This window comes from Callospermophilus lateralis, chromosome 2 (genome assembly GCF_048772815.1).
Source record: "Callospermophilus lateralis isolate mCalLat2 chromosome 2, mCalLat2.hap1, whole genome shotgun sequence".
Lineage (NCBI taxonomy): Eukaryota > Metazoa > Chordata > Mammalia > Rodentia > Sciuridae > Callospermophilus > Callospermophilus lateralis.
In genome coordinates, this window is record NC_135306.1 from 81,614,471 (window position 1) to 81,636,798 (window position 22,328).

General features: G+C 40.2%; 1 protein-coding gene across 3 annotated transcripts in view; it reads right to left on the reverse strand.

The window, feature by feature from the left end:
• The window catches only part of Frmd3 (FERM domain containing 3), a 255,021-nt gene that overhangs the window by 58,640 nt on the left and 174,053 nt on the right, over nt 1-22,328 (reverse strand). For all 3 annotated transcript variants that reach the window (XM_076843507.2, XM_076843506.2, XM_076843508.2), the window contains 4 exons: nt 21,522-21,619; nt 13,973-14,096; nt 2,429-2,516; nt 632-720 (listed from right to left, as the gene is read on the reverse strand). In XM_076843507.2, coding sequence (XP_076699622.1) covers nt 632-720; nt 2,429-2,516; nt 13,973-14,096; nt 21,522-21,619 — 399 coding nt within the window. The remainder of the gene's footprint in view (nt 1-631; nt 721-2,428; nt 2,517-13,972; nt 14,097-21,521; nt 21,620-22,328) is intronic.

Below are 22,328 nucleotides of genomic sequence, written 5' to 3' on the forward strand. Positions count from 1 at the left end.
TTCCCAAGAAAGCTGGTTGTTATAAAAGAGTGCCTCCCCAGTCTCTTGCTTTCACTCATGCACACATGCTCTTTGCACTTGTCTACTTATCCTTCTCCCCTACTTCTTTGCCATGTTGTGGCTCATCCAAGAGGTCCTCCCCAGATGCTGACACCATGATACCTGGACTTTCCAGTCACCAGAATCATGAGCTAAACAAACCTCTTTTCTTTATGCATTGTCCAGCTTCTGATATTTTGTTATAGCAATACAAATAGACTTAGGAGTTTATACCTTTATTTCACTCTGATCCAGCCTGAGTTCCCTCATATAGTCAGATCATTAGGAGTTTCTGGTGAATATAATGTCTCTTTGAAGGCAAAGCCCCCAAGTCTAGGTACCCTAAGGTGACTCTTTAGTTTTATAAATACAGTTTCCCACTTAGGGCAATCTATTTTTTTTTTATTATTGGTTGTTCAAAACATTACAGAGCTCTTGACATATCATAGATTGGGATTCGTTTATGATGAAGATCCAAGGCAAAGAAATGAATTCTAGACATTCTACCTGAGATGGAAATAAAAATCCAAAGGGAGGAAGTGGGAAAGAAGAAGAAAAGTGGTAAGCAAGTTTTCCAAAGAAAAATACTCACCATTTTATCAAGTGGATTCTCTTATTTCCCTGGAATACCACAAAGCCTGCAGCAGTGAATCCTAAAAATGTCGTTGTGCCTGTTGAATCCTAAAAACAGAAATAAAAACCTGTTGGATTGAGGAAGATAGAGTAAATGACAAATGGCATGCTTACTCATTTTCACCCTGGATTAATTTTCGGTCAAGTCCAATGATTGTAGCAATAAACCAAGTTTCTGAGATGAAATTTCTAAGAACAGGACTTTCAAAACCCGGGCAAGGTCCAGGAAGCTGTAGCTTTTTCCTTTTTATAACGGATGTTCTGCCTCACCAGGAACCTTCTGGAAGTATACAGATTACTCCCAAACACCACATCTATTTCCAAGTACCTTCTGGGGCTTCCTGAGTTCTAGATCAGCCTATAATGTAAGTAAACTGTTCTTGGCACCATTAGCCCTCTAATACAATGAGGCAAAATGCCAGAGTGTCTTCTCTGATTCAAACCAACTAGGACTTGTGATCAATGCAATATAAAAATGTCCAGAAAAGCCTAATTGGCCTACAGCCTAGACAAGGAACACTCAGTCAAGTAAGACCAAGGGATAACAACAACAAAATCAACTCAGTCTCCAAGTAATCCATAAGTAAAAAAGAGGCTCAATTTCTGGTTAAAATATAAATTACTAAGTGGAATAGACTAATTTAAAACATTACTAAAAGGGGCAGCTGGAACATATCGTAAAACAATTGTGTAGGATGCAAATGCCAAATGTGGACAAGTACATTGCCTTTGCTATAAGTGGAATCATTTGGGAGCCTGGTTCTCCTCCCCAGCAGACTCTGATATAATGGAGGCAGGGTGTGTTCTGGGCAGCAGATGTTTATGAAGCTCCCAAGGTGCTTCTAATGAGCAGCCTGAGCTGAACACTCAAAACTAGTACTTAGCTAAATAAGTTGGTCCAATCTTGGCACATAAATCTTCTAGGATTTGTGAGGAAGGGGCACTAGTGGGTTGTGGTCACTACTTCCAATATAACCCAACAATTATATTTAAGAACCTGACTGATATATTTAGTTTAGTTTTTAGTGCTAGTGTCTGGTTGATATACAGATAAAATGTGGAAAGGCAATGTATATTGCCTATGTATGTTATTTCTGGAAAATATGTACACAGCATCCCTAGGAGCTTGATGAAGAGGGAGATTTCCCAGCTGCACCCCCAGAATTCTGACTCAGTAGTTCTGGGGTGGAGCCCAAGTGATTCTGCTAAAGATGGTCTGTGTTTCACCCTTATGAGAAATACTGCCAAATACTATGAGAAAGGAAAAAATAAAAAGAAGTACTACTAATGCCATGGTGTAATTTGAAATATTTCTTTATTTACTTCCACTTTCCCATTTTTAATGACTATATTCTTGCTGGGTAATTGCTTTAAAGCAAATCTCTTGGCATCCTCTATCTTTAAAAAAAAAAAAAAAAAAAAAAAAAAAAAAAAACATCTACTTGATGAATAAACCCATGTATGGTAACTTAGAAAAAGTGGCTCCTACATTACAATTAGCAAGTTACTGGAAGACTCTTAGAGTCTTAGAGAAAATCAACTGCCAAAATTCCTTGATGAAGAGGGAGATTTCCCAGCTGCACCCCTAGAATTCTGACTCAGTAGTGACCACAACCCACTAGTGCCCCTTCCAATTAGGAGTTGTGGGTCAAGCTGTGGAAATCTCCTAAGAGGGTTCTACCAGACCTGCACACCAACTAACTTTATTTTGGGCAAATCAATCATTATGTGGTGATCTGCTGTAGAAGGCAGTTACCTTGCATGGATGTGGATCCACCCCATAGGTTTCCAAAGTGTGAGCTTTCAGGAGTAAGTTAAATTCAGCCACTGGTGGGCTCTGGCCTCTAAAATCACACAAGAAAAGTTTAGGGAGTTAAAATAGGAAATATAAGAAACATGGAGTCCCTTCAATCCATCAAATATACTATTCTAAACTAAAGAGAAAAATCCCTACATGAATAGTAATCGGTAAAGCTGGTAATTATTTCTCACCATGAGGAGCCCTTTGTTAAGAAATCTGAGCTCATATTCTCTGGAAAATTGTTCCACAATATGCTCACATGTCTTCTGAGAACTCCAGTGACCCATACAGTTAATCAAGGTTATCAAGTTACCAATAAACAAGTCCTTATAAATTCAATCTTAATACAAAATAAAACTCAGCATCTGTTCTTTCCTTCTCATTTTAAAAAGATTATCCAGGGTAAATGGCATTTCTTTTTGCTTGGGGTAGAAACTGGTCAATCCTGTTACTCCATCAACAGGCCTAAACAGAGCCATCCAGTCAACAAAGAATTGTCAGCCATTCCACAGAAAGCCCTGGATTTGGAAAGGAAATCTCCACCACTAGACCCAGACTGTCCTCTAGGGTGGTAAACAAGGTCTTGGACTCAAAGGGGAGGAAAAGGAGACTACAAATATAGATGACCTTGAAGTTCTCTCAGGGCCAACTGAAACACCAAGAATTGAGCAACATTTCGAAGACCCCACTTTGGCTAACATTAAAATGTCACATTTATAATTAATATATTATAATACCATATAAAATCAGAATCATTCCCCAAAGATAATTACATAACTAACCACCAAGAAGAATTTGCTTTGGAAAACAACAGAAATTCATTTTTATTTTTGAAAATGAATTTTGTTCCTGTTTGTCCAAGGAGCATCTTAATCCAACAAACAACACTTGGGTTATTTCTTTTATCTTTTTCTTCCCTTCCCCACTTCCCCTTTGACCTCTAGACTCTCTCTCTCTCTCTCTCTCTCTCTCTCTCTCACACACACACACACACACACACACACACACGCACGCACGCACGCACAAACTCGTCTCACTCACATACACACTAGAATAAAACAGCTGAAGCTGTGCAACCCACCCTGATGGCCTTCAGTATAAACCTTCAGCCTAATCACCCAGACAGAGCCAAAGTGAGCCAGGACCGGGTCAGGGCATCCCTGTCCTCCTTCAGTCCTAGGCCATTGCCCTGCTCCAGGATGAACCACGCACTCCACTTGAAAGGTCCTCACTAATCAGAATCCCTCTGCTCTGGACAGTTAGCCACTCTTGTGATTGGTTAGGCTGCCATTGCCTTTTTTGTAAATCATATATCTATTGTTATTATTATTTTGGTATCGGGGATTGAACTCAGGGGCGCTCAACCACTGAGCCACATCCCCGGCCCTACTTTGTATTTTATTTAGAGACAGAGTCTCACTGAGTTGCTTAGCACCCCAGCTTTTGTTAAGGCTGGCTTTGAACTTGTGATCCTCCTGTCTCAGCCTCCCCAGCCTCTGGAATTGCATGCATGCACCATTGCTTCTGGCACATTATTTATTCTTAAAATTCAAGTTTCACTTTAAAGTCCACTTTAAAAAAAATTGTTCTGGGAACAAGTTAATTGTGAAAGATTATTATTCAGAAGTTCATGTTAGAAAGTGGTATGGTTTAGATATGGTTTGAGTATGTCCCCCAGAGTGTTCTGGGTGATGAGAAAGGTGGTGGGACCTTTAAGAGGTGGGGCCTAGTGGAAGGTGGTTAGGTCACTGGGAGTGCTGCCTTTCAAGGGATTCATGTAGTCCTCATTCTATTTCAATAAAAATGTTTGGCCTAAAATATAGCAATTTCACTCACAGATAGGCAACAGCAACTAATGTATGTTGAACCAAGACATATGTAAAAGTTTCATAGTAGTGCTATTTGTAACAACAACAGAAAACTCAAATATCTATAAAGAGATAAAAATAGAATACTACAGCCATAAATAAATGAATTGAAACTACATACAACAAGATAGATAAATATCACAAAAAAATAAAGTTGAACAAAAGAAGTCAGACAAATTAATAAGCATTATATGGTTCTAGTTCTATGGCTTTCAAACATTGAGAAACTTGAAACCAAAATTTTAGAGGTCAGAGATGTTTGGGTCTTAAATTTAAGTCTAATTCATCTTGAGTTGGCTTTTGTATATGGTGAAAGACAAGGGTCTGATTTCATTCTTATGCATGTAGATATCATTTTCCCAGCACCACTGATTGAAGAGACCGTCCTTTCTCCCTTGTGTTACTAGCACCTTTGTTGAAAACAAAATGTCTGTAAATGTGTAGATTTACTTCTGGGCTCTCTATTCTATTCCACCAGTCTATGGGTCTGTTTCATGTCAATGACATGCTGTTTTGATTACCATAGCTTTATAGTACAGTTTGAAGTCGGGTAGTGTGATGTCTCCAGTTTTGTTCCTATTGCTCAAGACTGCTTTGATTATTTGAGGTCTTTTGCAGTTTCATATGAATCTTAGGGTTGTTTTATCTATTCCTCATCCTCAAAAATCTCATTTTTTTCCTTTACTAGGCCCACATATGACTGAAATCAGAAATCCTTCACTGAGGGGAAATGTCAGGTAGGAGGCTGAGATAGAGCAAAGCAAAAGCTCATCTTTAAATAAAGAGAAGAGTCAGTACCACTGCTTTGAGTTTAACTACAAGTCTCCACTGGCTAAGCATTTAAAAGATCTAAATTTAAAAATCATACACAGAGAAGAGCTTACTACAAATGTTCAGAAAAGGCAAAGAGATCAAAACCAAAAGAGAAAAGACAGGGACCCCAGTAGCCTGAGGCCCCCAGCTTCCTGAGGAAGAAACATTTAAAAATTGGTTTTCCAAGAAGATACAAAAGCAATTAAATGGAATTTTTTCCATTTCCTCAAATCTCCCATTAGATATTTGTTTCTGCCCAAAACTCTGTTCAGTAATGGAAAATAAAGATTTTCCATCCTTTAAATGTTGCACCAGAATATGTTCTGCTAAGATTAATAGTATCTCTAATGAGACATTTAGAGGGAAAGACCAGTGATTAGTTGAATTCTCTTTTTAAGAGCTAGCAATTCTCCAAAGAGATGTTTTTCTAATAAATTAGGTGAGGTCAAGTAATTACGTATTTCACTATATATCTCTCTCCTGCCTGTTCTGAATTCTTTTAGCCAAAGAGGGACAACCTCTCTCCTATTGATCCTCCTTTAGCACCTATCACATAGAGTGCAAAAACATACAGCCCCAAAGAATGAATGGAAGTTATTAATTGCCACTAATAATGGGATGAGGTAGGGGCTTTTCCAGGAATGACTTGGGCTACTCAGAGTGCAGCTGGCAGGCAAGGGAGTGGATTTGGGTCCACCTGACCTATTTGGTACCTACAAGGTCCAGAATTAACTTCAGGGGGAGAAAAACAATATACTGTTCTCTTTTTCAAAAGCAAAATTCTCAATTTGAGTTAAATTAATTTTTGTTACAACTTGATTTAGCTTTGTTGTAACTTTAAATTTTCTGCAACACTGGCTTCAAATGTCTATGAGCACCCTCAGGACTTGCCCTTCAACAGGTTAGGATTTTGCCACCCATGAGACTCCATAGAGCACTCTGCATTACAGCTTGGCCGAAGAATTGGGGGGCTGCAAGGAAACCCGTTTCTTCAGTCCCATCCCTGACTCTCTGTATGAAAGAAGATCTTTCTTCTTCTCAATGTCCTGTCCCCTGCCACTGGCATGGGCTACCCTGCCATGGTTGGTATCTGGAGTGCCTCAGAGGGACATCTTCATTAAGTTCTCTAGTAGGTTAAAGATTTGGCTAGTGGGCCTCACTGTCCCTCAACCCCTGACCTTGGCAATTTCCTTCTCTTTCCATCATTCCACCAAAAGCCAAAACAATTGTGAGTCTCTTATTGGAAGGCCATTTGAGATTTTAATATATTTGAGTTTCTTTGCAACTTCAGTTCTCAAATGAGCTCAAAAAATGTTAATTTGTAGTTTACCTTTTGCATTGGTGTTAGTTTTAAGTTAGGGGATGCATGCTTTTCTATATCTTAACTGGAAGTGAAATGCTCCACTTCCAAGTTTTTACCTAGAGAAGGATGTTATCTCTTATAAACCCCTAAGGGGCTATTAAGGACCATCTCTATGCAGAGCATTCGATAAAACACTGCAAATTTGGATAACTGCTATGCTCCTAGGGAGACAGTACAGTGGTGATACCCCGAGGTCATGCAGGACTACAACTTACAGGAAAACAGCAACTGAGAAAGATTGGAGAGCACACTACACAGAAACTCGGGTTTCTATTGCTTCATAATTGTGTAGCCTTGGAGAAGTTAATTTCTCAGAACCAGATTTCCTTAACTGTCACAACTGGCAGTTGGTGGTCACAAACTCAATATGTGGAGGCAGAAGATGAACTGACAGAGCAGGGAGGATGGCGACTCAGAGTGCAAATGATTCTTCCAAAGGGTACTGTTGCTGAATGCTGCCCTATGAGTGTCAGGAATCCGGGTCACTAAATTCCCCAGTTGTAAGCCAAGCTAAACCTTTATGGCAACAACTTTAAAAACTACTATTTGGCCCAAGGTACATACATTTAGGTCAGAATGTGGCCCAAGGACTTTCATTTTATATCCCCTGATTTGGACTCTAAGGGTCTTTTAAGTGTAGTAACTAAGTATCAATCTGCTTTTGGGGGGGCTGGTAAAATCTCTTGAGAGCCAAAGGCTCTGAATGGTAGTTGTAGCTCCCTTCCATTAATAAAAAGTAGGAAGCAAATTAATTATTGCTATATAGATATTCCCTTTTAGATAAAATCTTTGAATGCTTGAGATCACGGGGGAGTGTGGGTGACCATAAGGACCACAGCTTGATGGTGAGACAGTTGAAGATTTGCAGTAAGCAATTGAACACTACAGCAGTTCTCCATGCAGAGCTGCCCTAGGTGTATTGTATGAATGGACAGGTGCAAAGATGAATGGAGGCATGGAGGAATCATGGATGGCAGGGTGTCTTAGTGAATGATAGGCACTGCTATTAGTCCCATCAAAAGTTCAGTCTTTAGCTCTACCCTGTAAGTTAGAATTACATATCAGGAATAACCACAGGATGTATTAACCCATTATGTTCCATCATCCCATTTATGAAACACCTAAAAAATTGAGCAACAAATATACCATTTATGGTAACTTTGAAATAAATACTTATGTTTTTAGATTTTTATTATTTTGATAAAAAGTAATAAAGTAATAGGTAAATGATTTGTGGTAATACTCATTACTATTATTAATGAAGTAATAATATTAATGAATGATATTTGTGAATGATTATTAATGACATTAAAAAGAAGTTTAAGGTTATGATTTCCACCCTATTTTAATCCACCTGTGTCAATTTCATTGAAATATTCACAGAATGGGTTAAGTAATGGCTGACTCCTACTTTTAACACAATCCCACTTCTTCCTTCATAGCCACGTTGCACCGTGGTGTCAAGGCTCACTTTGGCCAGATTTCACCTGTATATAAAACATTTACAACTTCAATGCATACGCATTTACCCCTGGTTCATTTGTCTCTAAAGATGTCCCTAACTCTAGGCCACAAAATGCAAGGATCTAGTTCTCATAGGAGGAGCATGTGATGCCAAATCATTCTGTCTTCCTATTTGTAACAAAGGTTTTATGTTAAATAGGAACAGAGAATGAAAATGGATTTGATAACCTATCAGAAAGAGAGTTTTGAGGGTTTGGGAAGGAACTGGAGAAGGGGAAGAGGGAGGAGAAAGGACAGAAAGAAAGCGTATCTGAAGAAATGGGCTATAAAATAATTGAAATTCCCCCTCTTCCTTTTACTCAATGAACACTCTTCTCGAAGCTGACAAAAACATTTCCTAAGGGGGCTCTTGTGATCCACTCATCAGAAGAACAGCTAAAGATTATTTTTCATAACAGGGCACTTATTTCTAGAAAGCTAAATATTACTATCATTCCTTGCTAGGAAGCCAGGGCACATGATTTACAGAGAATGTGAGACCTGAGAAATAGAGATAATTGCTCTCTATAAAACACACTCAGTGTCACAACTGTTTCTAGCACAAACCTCATGCACTAGACCACTGCAGTGGTGGCTAACTGGATGACTTTGCTGCACTTCAGGAGCAAGGAATGTGCTTCATCAAAACAGCTTCACTGCAAGTTGAGCCTTTGAATATTTAAAATCTTATAGCCTCGGACTGAAGTTAATGTAATTTATTTTCTCCTAATGAAAACCTGATAAACTGGTGATGAGAAGATGAAAGACAGAGTAGAAACTCTAGAATAAATGCCTCCAGAGAAGTTTATCCAGGCTCCTTACAGTGAAATCAATTTATATTGAACCTCCTCTAAGAACCCTCAGAACTAATGTAATGAGTATTTCCTCTGAACCCAGATGGTTATGATTAAAGCTGTGGAAAACAAAAACCAAGAGGGCTAAAAATAGAAATTAGTAATCATGTCCCCAGAGATTGTGGTGATGACTCCTTCCAACCACTAGAGGGCTCTAGAAGGAGGAATAACCTGTTCTTAAATCAGTCCCAGTTCTAGGACCTCATCTCTACACCCGAAACTCAATGAAGTCTGTAAGTTAAAGGAGATTCTTTTTCATGCACATTTTGTTTAAATACAGCTCTTGTTGTCTTAAAATCATCAGGAGGCAGGAGAGTGAAGCAGAATTTGAATCTAGACCTACTCTGCCATGATCAGACCAGGAGACAGAAAACTAGGAACAGTGGCGTATATCTGGCCCACTGCCTGTTTTACCAATAAAGTTTTATTCAATCATGGCCCATTTGTTTAAAATCATCTATGTCTGCTTTTTCTCTACAAAAGCTGAGGTTAGTACCGGTAACAGAGACCATGTGGCTCACGAAGTAAAAAATATTTAACTACAACTTATCTAGAAGAATTATTCAGAGTCAATCCATTTTAGCATTGACATCTGCTCAATAATGTGAATGGCACATCTCCATATCCTCTCATTCACAAGAGGCCCAAAGATACCTCTGGGAAGTCTTTTTAAATAAGGCTCTATTAGCTATTTAGTGATTCCAATGGCCAAAATCAGAACACCAACAGCACCAAAAACTGGCAGGGATATAAAGCAATAGGAACTCACATTCATAACTAGTGGGAATACAAAATGGTACAGAGACCTTGGAAAATAGTTTGACAGTTCTTGAAAAGCTAAACCTATAGAATTTAGCAATCAGGCTCTTTGGCATTTACCCAAATAAGCTGAAAATTTATGTCCACATGAAAATCCACACACAGTAACATTGCTCAAACTTGGAAGCAACCAAGTTTTCCTTCAGTAGGTGAATGGATAAATGAACTGTGGTACATCAGACAATTGATTACTATTTAATGCCAAAAAGAAATGAGCTATTGAGTCAGGAAAACACATGGAAGAAGTATAAATACATATTACTAAGTGAAAGAAGCTAATCTGAAAAAGCTACATGCTGTATAATTCCAACTATGATATTCTGGAAAGATCAAAACTATGAAAACACAAAAATGATCCATGGTTTCTAAGGATTAGGTGATGGTGATATATGATTTTTATGACAGTTAAACAATTCTGTATGATACTTTAATAGTGAATACATGTTACTATACATTTGCCCCAACTCATAGAATATACACCAAGAGTGAGTTCCAATGTAAACTATACACCATGGGTAATTAAAATGTATCCATGTGCACATCATTTATAATAAATATAGCACTCCAAAGAGAAATGTTAATAACTGTGAGGCCATACATGTCAGAGGGAAGAAGGCAGATGGGAAATCCTTGTACATCCCCCTCAATTTTGCTGTGAACCTAAACTTCTCCAAAAAGTAAAGCCTATTTAAAAAAAGAAAGAAAGAAAACAAAGGAGGGTGGGGACAAAAAACAAAAAATCAACTCTATCAGTCAGTGACATTGTAAAGGTCATTAAGCATTGTTTAGCAGCTGTTCTAGCTCATTTCACCTTCTAGACACCGGGTAGAATTGCATTTCCTTGCTATTGGGCAGGACCTTGGGACAGCTTCTGACCAGTGAATTTTAAGCAGAAGTGACATGCATCACTTCCAAGTTAAGCAAGACTTTCCAAGGCTCTCTTTCCCTTGGCTCAACAGCTGGCAAAATAAAGCTGATGACTGCCCTGAGTGACAATGACGAGCAGAGTCCCCCAGCTGACCTCAGGTGGACAAAACAGAGCAAGGAAGTCTTTCTTACAGTAAGCCACTGAGCTTTGGAGGTTGTCCTCAGCAAAATCTAGCTGACCTTGACAGATTCAGAGGTGACCAACAACTACAAAGTACTATCACGTTTTCACAACCATGGATTCTCTCTCTCCTGCCTTCCGATGCAATCATAGATAAAGCATAAGCCATATGGCATTTAAGGAAGGATAGTGGATCCAGGCATGAATCTTAATCTTCACACACCAATCTCTTAAATATCCAAGCAGTCTAAGCACTTCATCCAAGGAAACCATTACCCAAATCTCAGAATCTCTCACCTTCTTCCCCCAAAGAACTCTCTTATTCCTGCCTGTCTTCCAGGCCATTTAGGGTTCACCTTCAAGTAGTGTGTAGCCCCTTGGGGGAGGAAAGTCCTTTTCCCTCCCTGAGAAATGTACCCCCCACCAGTAGAGAAGCTTTTGTCCCTTCCTCAGTGAGCATAGAATTTGAATGACTCCATTCAATTAAATATCTGGGAAAGGATTTTGAAACTGCTTCTCTAAGGTGAAAATGTTTCTCTCTCTGTAAATCATCATCATCATTTCTGCTAATATCTAAGCAACTTTATTACTATCTCTCTTGTTTTCTTTCTCAACTGGTTCAGTAGCCAAATTATGTATTGGGGCCCTGCTACCCCAACAAAGGCCAGCTGGCGTCTTCTCAGGAAGTCTCTGTAACAACAGGTTGATGGCTGCGCATCATCCCTTTGCTGTGAGGAGGGTCACGTGTACAGTGGTCACCTTGGAGAGTAGGATACATGCCCGGGTGCAGCCTAACATGGGTCTCCTTCTTCTGTGACCCCCCTCCTCACAGTGGAAGTGTGCAGAGTAACCCATCTGAAGACCCTGTTCCCCACACAACATCAACACTTTCTCCACCTATGTCCACCAACCCTCCAGAGCAGCCTTGACCTCCACAGCAGGCTTTCCATCCAACTGCAGAATACTCCCCTTCCTCTGCACCACTACCTTCTTCTACTCTTCTTGTCCTCCTCTCACAACCTAAAATCTCTCTCTGTAGTACTGAGGCAGAATCAAGGGTGTGTGTCTACTTGGGAAAGATAAAAAAAAAAAATACACAGGAAAATATGCCCTGGAGTTGCCCTTTCAATGTCACATGATGCCTGGCAGTTGCATCCCTTGGAGTTGTGTGTGACTCTGACCCCTTCCTGGGGCTTCCTGGTTGATACACAGAGCTGCAGTTCTGATCAAGCCATGGAAATTACTTCTGAGATTTATAAACAGTGGCTGACTGGTCCCTAGATCCCAATGACCACTTTCAGAGATCTCAACAAATCTTGGAGCTGGCACAGGTCCACTTTACAGCTTTCTGATTGTTAAAAATAATCTGGAATCTTTCAGTTTACCCACTTCCTCATAAAATTAGTTTGGTCACCAAGTCTTACTGCCATGTCTCTCAATATTTTTTTTCAATTTTCTTTCCTTCTATTCTTTTTCAGGTCCTTGGCTCTCTGAATGGTAGACATTACTTACCCCTCCTCCTCTCCCACCTGGTGTCCATCCTCGCAGGCCATTGCTATGGTGACACTGTGAAACATTTCCCAGCTACCTGCCTCTCAGGACTGATTAGAAAAGGGGTAAGTTGGTGTTGGTGTCAAGATGCAAGTCCTGAGCCTGCCAATAACCAACAAGGCAAGTCCTTCTACCACTCCAGGCTGTACTTTCCTCATCCCTCACTGGGAACATTAATGGTGCCCACCTCATAATGTTTGGGAGGACTAATGGAATAAGGCATATAAAGCTCTTTGCATGGTGTTCTGGCATCCAGTAAGCACCCAAATAATGTTTATTATAATGTGTTCTAAACATTTAAGACCCTGAAAATTCTGGTTATAGAAGACCTTTCCTACCAATCCACACAATGGATGCAATTTCTTCATCCAAGAGCCCTTACTCTATGGTCTCCAGGAAGGATGCTCCTATGACATAGACCCCTCACCCAAAATACTGGAACTTTATTGTTATCTCTAGCACCTTAGTATCTAAAATGTAAAAAGAAGAGTGAGGATTTCATATATTTTCTCACAAAACTTTTCATTAGGAAGCAATACTCTAACCCATGGAAATGGTAGGCTACTTTCTAAAACAAGCATAATGTTTTGATGTCTAATTATTTTTACTTCTAGGAATGAAGGCTACCCTTTCCAAGCTGAAATATGCAGCCACTTTGAATGCCCACGCTTCACCAGAAGGGGGAGTGTCTGCATAATATAGGAAGCTCTAGCATTCATTCATAATGGGACAGTTTTGTTCCAGAATTCATCAACCAGTGACACTATTTTCTTCATAATTACCAGAAGACCAGATGATGAAAGCACCTCAGATCTTGCTATTCTTCATCAATATTTGTCATAACATTGCCTGTGCTTACTATTATTATCAAAAGGATTTCTTCTGTGATTTGCACAGGATCTAAACCCTAATTCAGACTAAAATATCTGAATTATCTGAATTCCAAGTGGGTGATGATTCTTAAGCATGCTTCATTTTATTCCACATAGCCTTAAGAGCACAGACTCCGCACCCAGGATGCTTGAATTATCCCAGCTCTGACACTAGTCATGGGTAAGATGCTCAATCACTCAATCTCTGTGCCTCAGAGTTCCCTATAATATGGGAACAACCATAGCACCTATCTCCTAGGTTATTGTGAAAAGTAAATGAAGTCAATATATACATGATGCCTAGAACACTGCTTGGTACATAGTGAATACTATGCAATTTGGTTCTCCTACCACGATGACTCTGTACTTACCATCCTGAAATATCTCAGACAAGGAGAAGAGGAGCAGGCACTAAATCCTATCATCTTGGAAGCAGCGTGAAAAACAGAACTTTGCCAATGGATTCTGCTCTACTTGAAGTCAATGCTTCCATCCACAGGAGGAAAAGAAGCAACACCAAATTCAAAATTGGAAAGGATGATTTATTTAAGAGTGGTTAGAAACTCTTAAGTAGTAGAAAACATATAGCTCTGTTAACTGTTGACCATTCCTAGACCATTCCCCACACTATTGAGATTGTTATTGACGGAGAATATTTGGGTGTCCTTGACAGTGCTCAGATAAATTGCTCTGCCACCTGAAACAGTCTACCTATGTGTTACAAATATTCTTGCTTCACATGAATTCCTCAGTTCCTGCAGTAAGAATACCTTCTCATCTCTCTTTCATAAATGTCCACCCACATTACCTGAGTTCGTTTTTATGAATTTCCATGATTTTTCTTTCGAGCTTCTGTGACTGCTTGGGGAAGATCTCAAACTCACTGATGTAATTCTCAGGATGCTCATCAGGATCATAATCACCAAGCTCAGCTGTAACCAGTAAAGGTGAAGAAAAAGAGAAAGATTAGAAACAACAGCATGGGGGCTGGGGTTGTTGCTCAGTGGTTATAACTCAGAGCACTTGCCTAGCATGTGTGAGGCACTGGGTTCAATTTCAGAGCCTCATATAAATAAATAAAATAAAGGTCCATTGACACCAAAAAAAAAAAAAATACCAAAAAAAAAAAAAAAACCAGCATGGTTGGGATGCATGTGGAATGTCTCATTCATCCAAAAGAAGATCCTGGAATAAACTCATGCAACCCTTATTTGTACCCATGGAAAGCCCACAGCCTGGGTATCTAGAGACTTATGTTCAGGTTTAAGTCTAGCTCCATGAGCTTTGGCACTTACCACCCTACTCTGGGTCTTGTTTTCTTCATCTGTACACTGAAGCAATTTAAAGGATTACTTCTTGATGGGGGCACTACTGGCAGTTGGAGATCTGAAGAGTTTTATTGTTTCAGATTTCCCAAGGAATTGTAGGACATTTGACAACTCCACCCTTCAGACACTGAATGTTGGTGACACACTCACTGTGACCATCAAGAACACCACTCCCCAGAAGGTAGCCAGAGGGTACAAGACTGCAGTTAGGAGGAATATGTTCAAGCAGTCTACTCTACAACAAGGTGACAGCAGTTAATAACAATGTATAGTACACTTGAAAACCTCTAAAGGAGCAGACTTTAAGTGTTCTTATCCTCACCACAAAAATTATAAGTATGTGAGATAATGCATATACTAGCTCAATTTAATCATTCTATAATATATGCATATTTCAAAACAAAATTTTGTACACTGTAAATATGCAAAATCTTGTCCATTAAAAATTTAATTTTTTTAAACTAAATGCCTCTCTGATATATCTAGGAAGTAGCTATCCTGGGAAACTTTCTCAAGATTCTCTTCACAGTTAATAGTCTCCAAGACCAAGAATCCCCTGGCTGGAGCTGCCAGCTCTGAGGTCTATGCAGTGTGACTCATTCAGTGAAAAAAAAAAAAAGAAAAAAAAAACACAACATGAATAAATCCGAGGAGAGTGCATTTAAACACAAATAGATTGCTCTTCAAACAAGTGGATACACTGAGAACTGAGAGAGCATTTGGGATTAAGGCTGTTGCAGCATTCTAATGCAAGGCACCTCTGGAGAATCTTTAAGGGGAAAAATAAATGCCTGTCCATCTCCAAGAGTCCTGAGGATCTAATAGAAGTGGGTGCATAGCCTATGGCCCAGAGAAACCGAGGCTATGTCTGGCTGTAAGAATATTTTCTACTGATTCCACAAGCTTGCTAAGGAAAATGAATAAGCATCTCAGACAGAAATAAAGAATATAGACCAGGAGAATAAACTAAAGATAGTGTGTTTGTCAACATGATCCCAGCAGGACTTTGAAGTGGAAAAAAAAATCTGTATGCTTTCAGCACATTTGAAAAATCACACCAACTCCATAATATCTACCTACTGTTCTATCAATGTCAAATCAGTTAATGAAGTAAAAGGACAAAACCAAAGGAAAACAAAGCTCTTTAAAAGCTTTTTAATATAATTCAACTTATACAGTTCTTAAAACAATCTAGGATGCATATATACAAACTGAGGAAGAATTTTAAAAATAAGATCCAAAATACTATTGATCATGGGAGGGGTGGAATTGATCAATTTGATCAAATCAAAATTGAATTATTTCTGTTCACTAAAAGACATCATACTGACGATGAATGGTGTCATTTTGAAAGAATATGTTTGCAAAATCTGAAGTTGACAAGGGTTAGTCTCTAGAAGAAAGAAGAAATCTGGGCAAATCAATGAGAAAATAGACTGGAAGGCCAACAGAGAAACGGTCAAAGGATATGAACAGGCAATTCACAGACAGGGACATGCAAAGGGCTAGTATATGGAGAAATGCCCAAATTCATTAGTAATAAGAGATATGCAAACCAAAACAAGATGTCACACAAATACCATTGCCAAGAAATTAGGAAGTTGGCAGAAACATGAGAAAACAGAAACATTTATGCACTTCTGGGGCTTCTCAATACATGCAATTCTTCTAGAGAGCAAGGTGGGAGTATTTAGCCAAATATTATGACTCAGAAATCCCTCTTCTGGGCGTATATCCTAGAACAGCTCTGGGTGCAAGAAAGGATATGTTCAAGGGTTTTTATCACAACATCAATCATGATCATCATAAGTGGGAAGCAACTTGGGTGTTCATTGTTTGTGGGACTGATAAGTAAAACACAGGAGATGCACCCTACAGGACACACTGGTGGTTGGAAGCAACAAGACATGTTCCTAGCAACACAGAGAGATCTCCAAGATAGTATTCTAATCATAAAGGAAAGAAATCAAATGAGCCCCATTTAACTAATGAAATTTAAAAGTATAGACACACAAAGCAATAATAATCATTTTACAAAGTTCTATGTAAAGACATATGTGAACCCAGTTGTCACCTTTAGAAAAGGAAATGAGAATAGTGGAAAAAGGTTAAGTGGATCAATCAATAAATAACCCAAAGGGACTGGACCAAGAACTCATGATTAACTCAACGTAAGTTCCAAAAGAAGTACACCTAAGCTGTGAGTTGGCTGTGGACCTAAAAATTTAGGAAATGGTACACCAAATGCTCCCATTTTCCATTGGTAATGAGGAAATGGACCCAATGTGAAACTAAGTTGTTTTCAATGCTTGCAGAGTGCTTGGTGAGAAGGGGCCTTGTTCATGGGGTGCATTTCTATTTCCAGGAAAATTTGTGAGATACAATAAACTTGTAGAACTACATTCTGCAAATAAGTAGCCTGGAAAATGCCATAAAACTTAGAGAAGAAATGCCATGGAGATCATAGGGTTGCCTCCCTATCACAGATGCTGTTCCCTCCTCCCCTAAAGCTTGCCTTTAAGTTTGACTTCAGCTGAAAGTGAGCACAGCCTTTTAGTGAATAAGGACTTCTCACTACTCATATCAAGAAGAGGGAGCCACTTGTAGTTCTCTCTTCTCCACACGACATTAAGGGTGAAGTTGTATCAGAAGACACAGCACACTGGATGGTCAGAGGTTTAAAACAGGCCCTAGCACTTTGCAAATTTAACTGCCAGAGGAATCCAAAGAATCTGAAGGAAAAGGATGAGTAAGAGGTCTGGGGTTGTGGCTCAGCGGTACAGCGCTTGTCTAGCACATGCGAGGTGCTAAGTTCCGTCCTCAACACCACATAAAAAAATTTTTTAAAAAAAAGGATGAGTAAGATCTGGTGATGGTAAGGATAATGTGCAATGGCATTTGCCCCAGCTGGGAGAAGACTCATTCCAAAAGAACTCCAGATACAGGACAATGAAGTTTCAGAGTCAGCTCCTTCTGGAATCTTCCCTGACCCCCTTGCTGAGCCAGAACCCTCCTGAGGGCACTATAGCAGGAACCAACCCACGTGTCCCTCCATGTAGTCATCAAAACATCGGCACAATGGTCTGCTTACTTGCCTTCCTATAAGTACTCCGTACTGCAGTGCCTGACACCCAGCAGTTATTCAATAATTGTTTGGAGGACACATGAATGAGGTAGTAAATACCTTCCCAACAGGCAGTTGCTCAATCTTTCCCAAGTGTAGAGGGAAAGCACATGTCAGAGCAACTGAGCGAAGTATCCTGGCTCATTCGACAGATTTCATGGAGAATCTCCAATGTGCAAGCCACAGGAAAGCTGCAATAAAGAGGCATCCCAAGTCTTGCTCCTATGTAATTAGATTCTACATAGAGAATCTAGAATGCCCCCTGCCTCAATGGGCCCACAGGTTAAGTGCATGATCATCCGCTTGGTGGTACTGGGAGGTAATGGAAATGTTAAGAGATGGGACCTAGTAGGAGTTCTTTAGATCATTAGGGTGTATTCTCAAAGGGGACTGTAGGACATCAGTTTCTATCACTTTCTTTTGCTCCGGGGTTTGCTCCTGGGTTTCCTCAGCCACATGCTTCCACCATGATGTGCTGCGACAAGCCCAAAGCAATGAGGCCAAATGACCTTGAATTGTAACCTTTAAAACTGTGAGCCAAGGTAAACCTCTTCTCTTTATAAGCTAATTACCTCAAGCATTCTTTAATAGTATCAGAAAACTGACTAACATAGGAAGAAACACAATAAGCCCCAAAACAACTCAGCAAGAAAACTTCAGGTATGAGTGCTTACAAGACAACCAAACAGGGGTATGGGAAAGAACCATGGACAGAAGGGAGGCTGCTTTATGTTAAGTGGACCAAAGCAGACTTAGAGGAAGGAGTAGCTGCACTCAGTCCTGAGTAACCAGCAGGAGCCGAAACATCCACTGGGACTCACACAGCAAGAAGAAAAGATAAGATCAATATTTACATGGTGTTCTTTTGTAGAATGAATAGGAAAACAAAAAATGTTCCCAAGAAAGAATAAAAATAGATTCCAAGGATTATGTATGTTTGTTTTGCAAGTTGTATTATGAAAAGACATCCATTTTGCATGCATTGACTATGTTCCTTGGATTCAGGTAACAAAACTACAGGTAACAAAACTCTAGAAGACTGACTGTTTTCTATACACTCAGAATACACTGAAGCTTAGCATGCACTCCTTAAACAGGCATTAGAATATCACATAACATCCCACTTTCTAGTCAGTGACTCTACCTTCCTTATTACTCTGCATGAAATAAGTGGTTCTGACAAAGCCCATCTTTATCTGCATTTGTTAGTGACCTCCAGAGCTACTTAAATATTCAGTCTAAGCACCAGAGAACTCTAAGAACTCAGTTTTACTGAACTTGATACAAATGACCCAGGGGCTATACTGCATTTTAGAGACAAAAGGTTCTTTCAAGGTCTGTCAGTCCATTTCCAACTCTACTTTCCTAGCCACGTCTGTGTGTGGTCAATGATAATAGCAATAAAGGATGAAATAGGGCCGTGCTCATCTGGATGGAACTTTTGTGGCTTCATTTGAAATATAAAACAGGATGGAGAGCTTTCCATTATAGATCTACATTGAGCATGCCCTTGGAGAATTGACACTAGTTCACTAATGCCTAAATACATTCTGAAATCCTCCGATGCTAGTCTACTGCTTGGATTAGTATCGATTCCCTTTTCCTTCCCTGAGACAGTGCACCTGAACCAGAAGTGCACCATCTTCACCACGAAGGAATACAAATGTGAGGTTTTAACAGACCTTCACTCTGGGGTAAAAGAAGTGGCTTTCTCAAGCACATTCTCCACCTCACAGCCCATGGGACTACTTCCCATCACAGAATCACTCTAGTTCTGAGCACTTTAAACCGGAAAATATCCAAGGGATTTAACACTTCTTCCAACGTTTGCTACACAGCACTAGGATGCTCCAAGGGAAGGAAAGAAGCAACACACAGCACACTCCCCAAAGTATATGTTTGGAAAGCATAATCCCCAATACAGTGAGGTTCAGAGTTTAAGCAGTGACTACATCATGGAGGCTGTAACCCTATTAGTGGATTAATAAGGAATGTACTACTGAATGGTAGCTATAAGCAGGCATGGCGTGGCTGAAAGAAGTAGGTTGCTGGAGGCATGTGCTTGGGGACTACACCTTGTATCTTGTCCCTGACTTCTCTCTGCCCCCGTCACCGCTCTGACTGCCATGAGCTGACAGCTTTCCTCTGCCACACCCTTCCACCATGATGTTCTGCCTCACCTCAGGCCCAGAGCAATAGAGTCTGCTGACCATGGACTGAGACCTCTGAAACAAAAAAGAACTCAGAGGAGCCCAAAATAAACTTCTTCCTCTCTAAGTTGTTCTTTCAGGTGTTGCAGACTAACACCCAACACTCATTTCAGAACACTTAGAGAACAGATACACCTGGGAATAGGGTCAAAGGAAGAATTTCACAGCACAGGATGTCCCATGAGCACAGAGGTGGGCCACAGTGAGATCTCCAGGAGAAGGACAGGGTCTCTCTTGAGCACTGAATGAAATCTGGCCTTGTGACAGGTAGATGATTGTCACCTGTGTTATTCTTTCTAGATCCATCATATACTGACACACTCAGGCACTAATCTCTCTCTCTCTCCACCCCGTTCTATGTTTCCCTCCCTTCCTTCCCCCCTCATAGACATGCCAAAAGCATTCTGCTACAAATGGCTGGATCATCAGGGTCTCTCCAAATAGTCCCTGTGGCCAGCTGCTTTCCAAACCCCAGGGAACAGCACACCCAACCCATACTTCATTCGAGGCTGGCGACATCCCCAGCAATGTGCTGCCTCAGGAACTAGAGGGCCTTCTCTCAAACACTGTCCTTACAAGGTAGAAGCATCTAGAAGCCAACCCTGGTCTCTGCATTCACTATTTCCCACTGATCTCTCTCCCTGCCGCTGGTTTAACCCTAAAAAGAACAGCAGCCACCACTGGGGTTCCGGCACTTCCTCCCGCTGGTGCAGAATGGTCTCATGAAATCACACAGCCAGGGAAGAAGGTTGACCATTCATGGAGCATGAAGCACTTAAGCAATTTGTCTATGGTGAAATAACCAGGAAATGGGGGAAAAGGTTCAAACTGAGGTATAAGAGATAGTGAAACTAGTTTTCTCTTCACTTTGTTACATGGCTAGAAAAACTGAGGAATTAGACACAATATACATGCACATGCATATACATTGGAAAATATACATGTACATGACACATCACATGAAATACACATGCACATACATATACATACATGAAATATACATGAACACATATACACATGTTAAAATGTACATGTACACAATATGCACAAGAAAATATGCATGTACACAATATACATGCACGCATAGGAATATTTATGTACATACAGTCAGGTACACATGAAAATATATGTGTACATATACACACATGAACATACACTTACACACATATATACAAACACATGCATGGAAATATATATACATATATGATGAGCAAATATATATATATATATATATATATATATATATATATATATATATATCTCCATCCTTTGGGGATGACTTCCTTATTTGAAACTTACCTTCCTAGACATGGTTTCCCCCTCTCAAAATGCCCTTAGACCTCATGTTTGGTAGTTGGAACTCAAAACACAGAATATTCACACCTCTAGAGAATTTCTTAAATAACTACACAGTTCAGCAACTTTGAAAAAGACACTCTGAACCCTATTTGGAGACTTTGAGGACACTTCGTCTTTGCAGAGGTTGCTGTGAACATCTCAGCCCAGCCTTCCACCAAGATTCCACTGGCTTCAGACAGAAGTTGAGCAAGGGACACTGTGCTACATTTGCAGTCCCACCACACCTCCAACCACAGACATAACAGGATGGGCACATTTGGGGGAGAGGGGAGGCATGGGACAAAGCTCTGCAGCTTCATGCAATGATGGGAGAGAGCACAGTGGGGCCAGACTCACCTTGAACAATACAGGCACCCAGGTAGGCAGCATCAGAAAAGGAGCACAGCAGTCGACCGTGAAAAATATCTCTTTTAATTTGCAGATACAAAAGGTACCTGCAACATAAAAGCAGAAAAAGTCGCTCAAAGTTTTGGCTGAAGCCTGGAAGAAGTAGGAGGATTGTTCATGCTCTGCCTACCCGGGTCACCAGAGCCCGCCCCCACCCCCAGCCCCAGGGGGCAGTCTAGACATTCCAAGCAGAGAAAAACCTTTAGAAAATCCAGAGTATCTGTAGCTAAACAGATCTTATCAGATTTCAAAGTTGTATGGGCTCAGCCTTTTCCAAAAGGCATGAGAAGAACTAACGGAAGTCACAGGGCCCAGCAGCCACTGCTCCCATACAGTGACAACCATGGCCACCATCATCATCACCACACCTCAGATATTGGGCACCCAAGTTCCATTTGAAATGAAGAATCAGGAAACGGATTCAGTTAGTAAAAAGACTAGCACGTCATTTCTCATTGGTAGACAGAAACACTAATGAATTAAAAAAAAAAAAAAAAAGGCTTAGTCACAAGGCCAGAAAGCCAGCAGATTCACGATTAGAGTTGTCATCTGTATCCTGTCCTCCTCTCCAGGGATGTAGACGCCTGCAGAGGCCAGGCAAACCTGTGGCCAGGGAAATGGGCTGGTGCAAGGAGGCCAAGTAAAGAAAAGCAGAAGGTGGGGCTCCCTACAATGAGGGCAGCCACCTCTTGGCTCCAGCCCTATGGAAAGTATGTGCCCAGTTTCTCAGAAAATTGAGCTTGGGACAAGGATGTG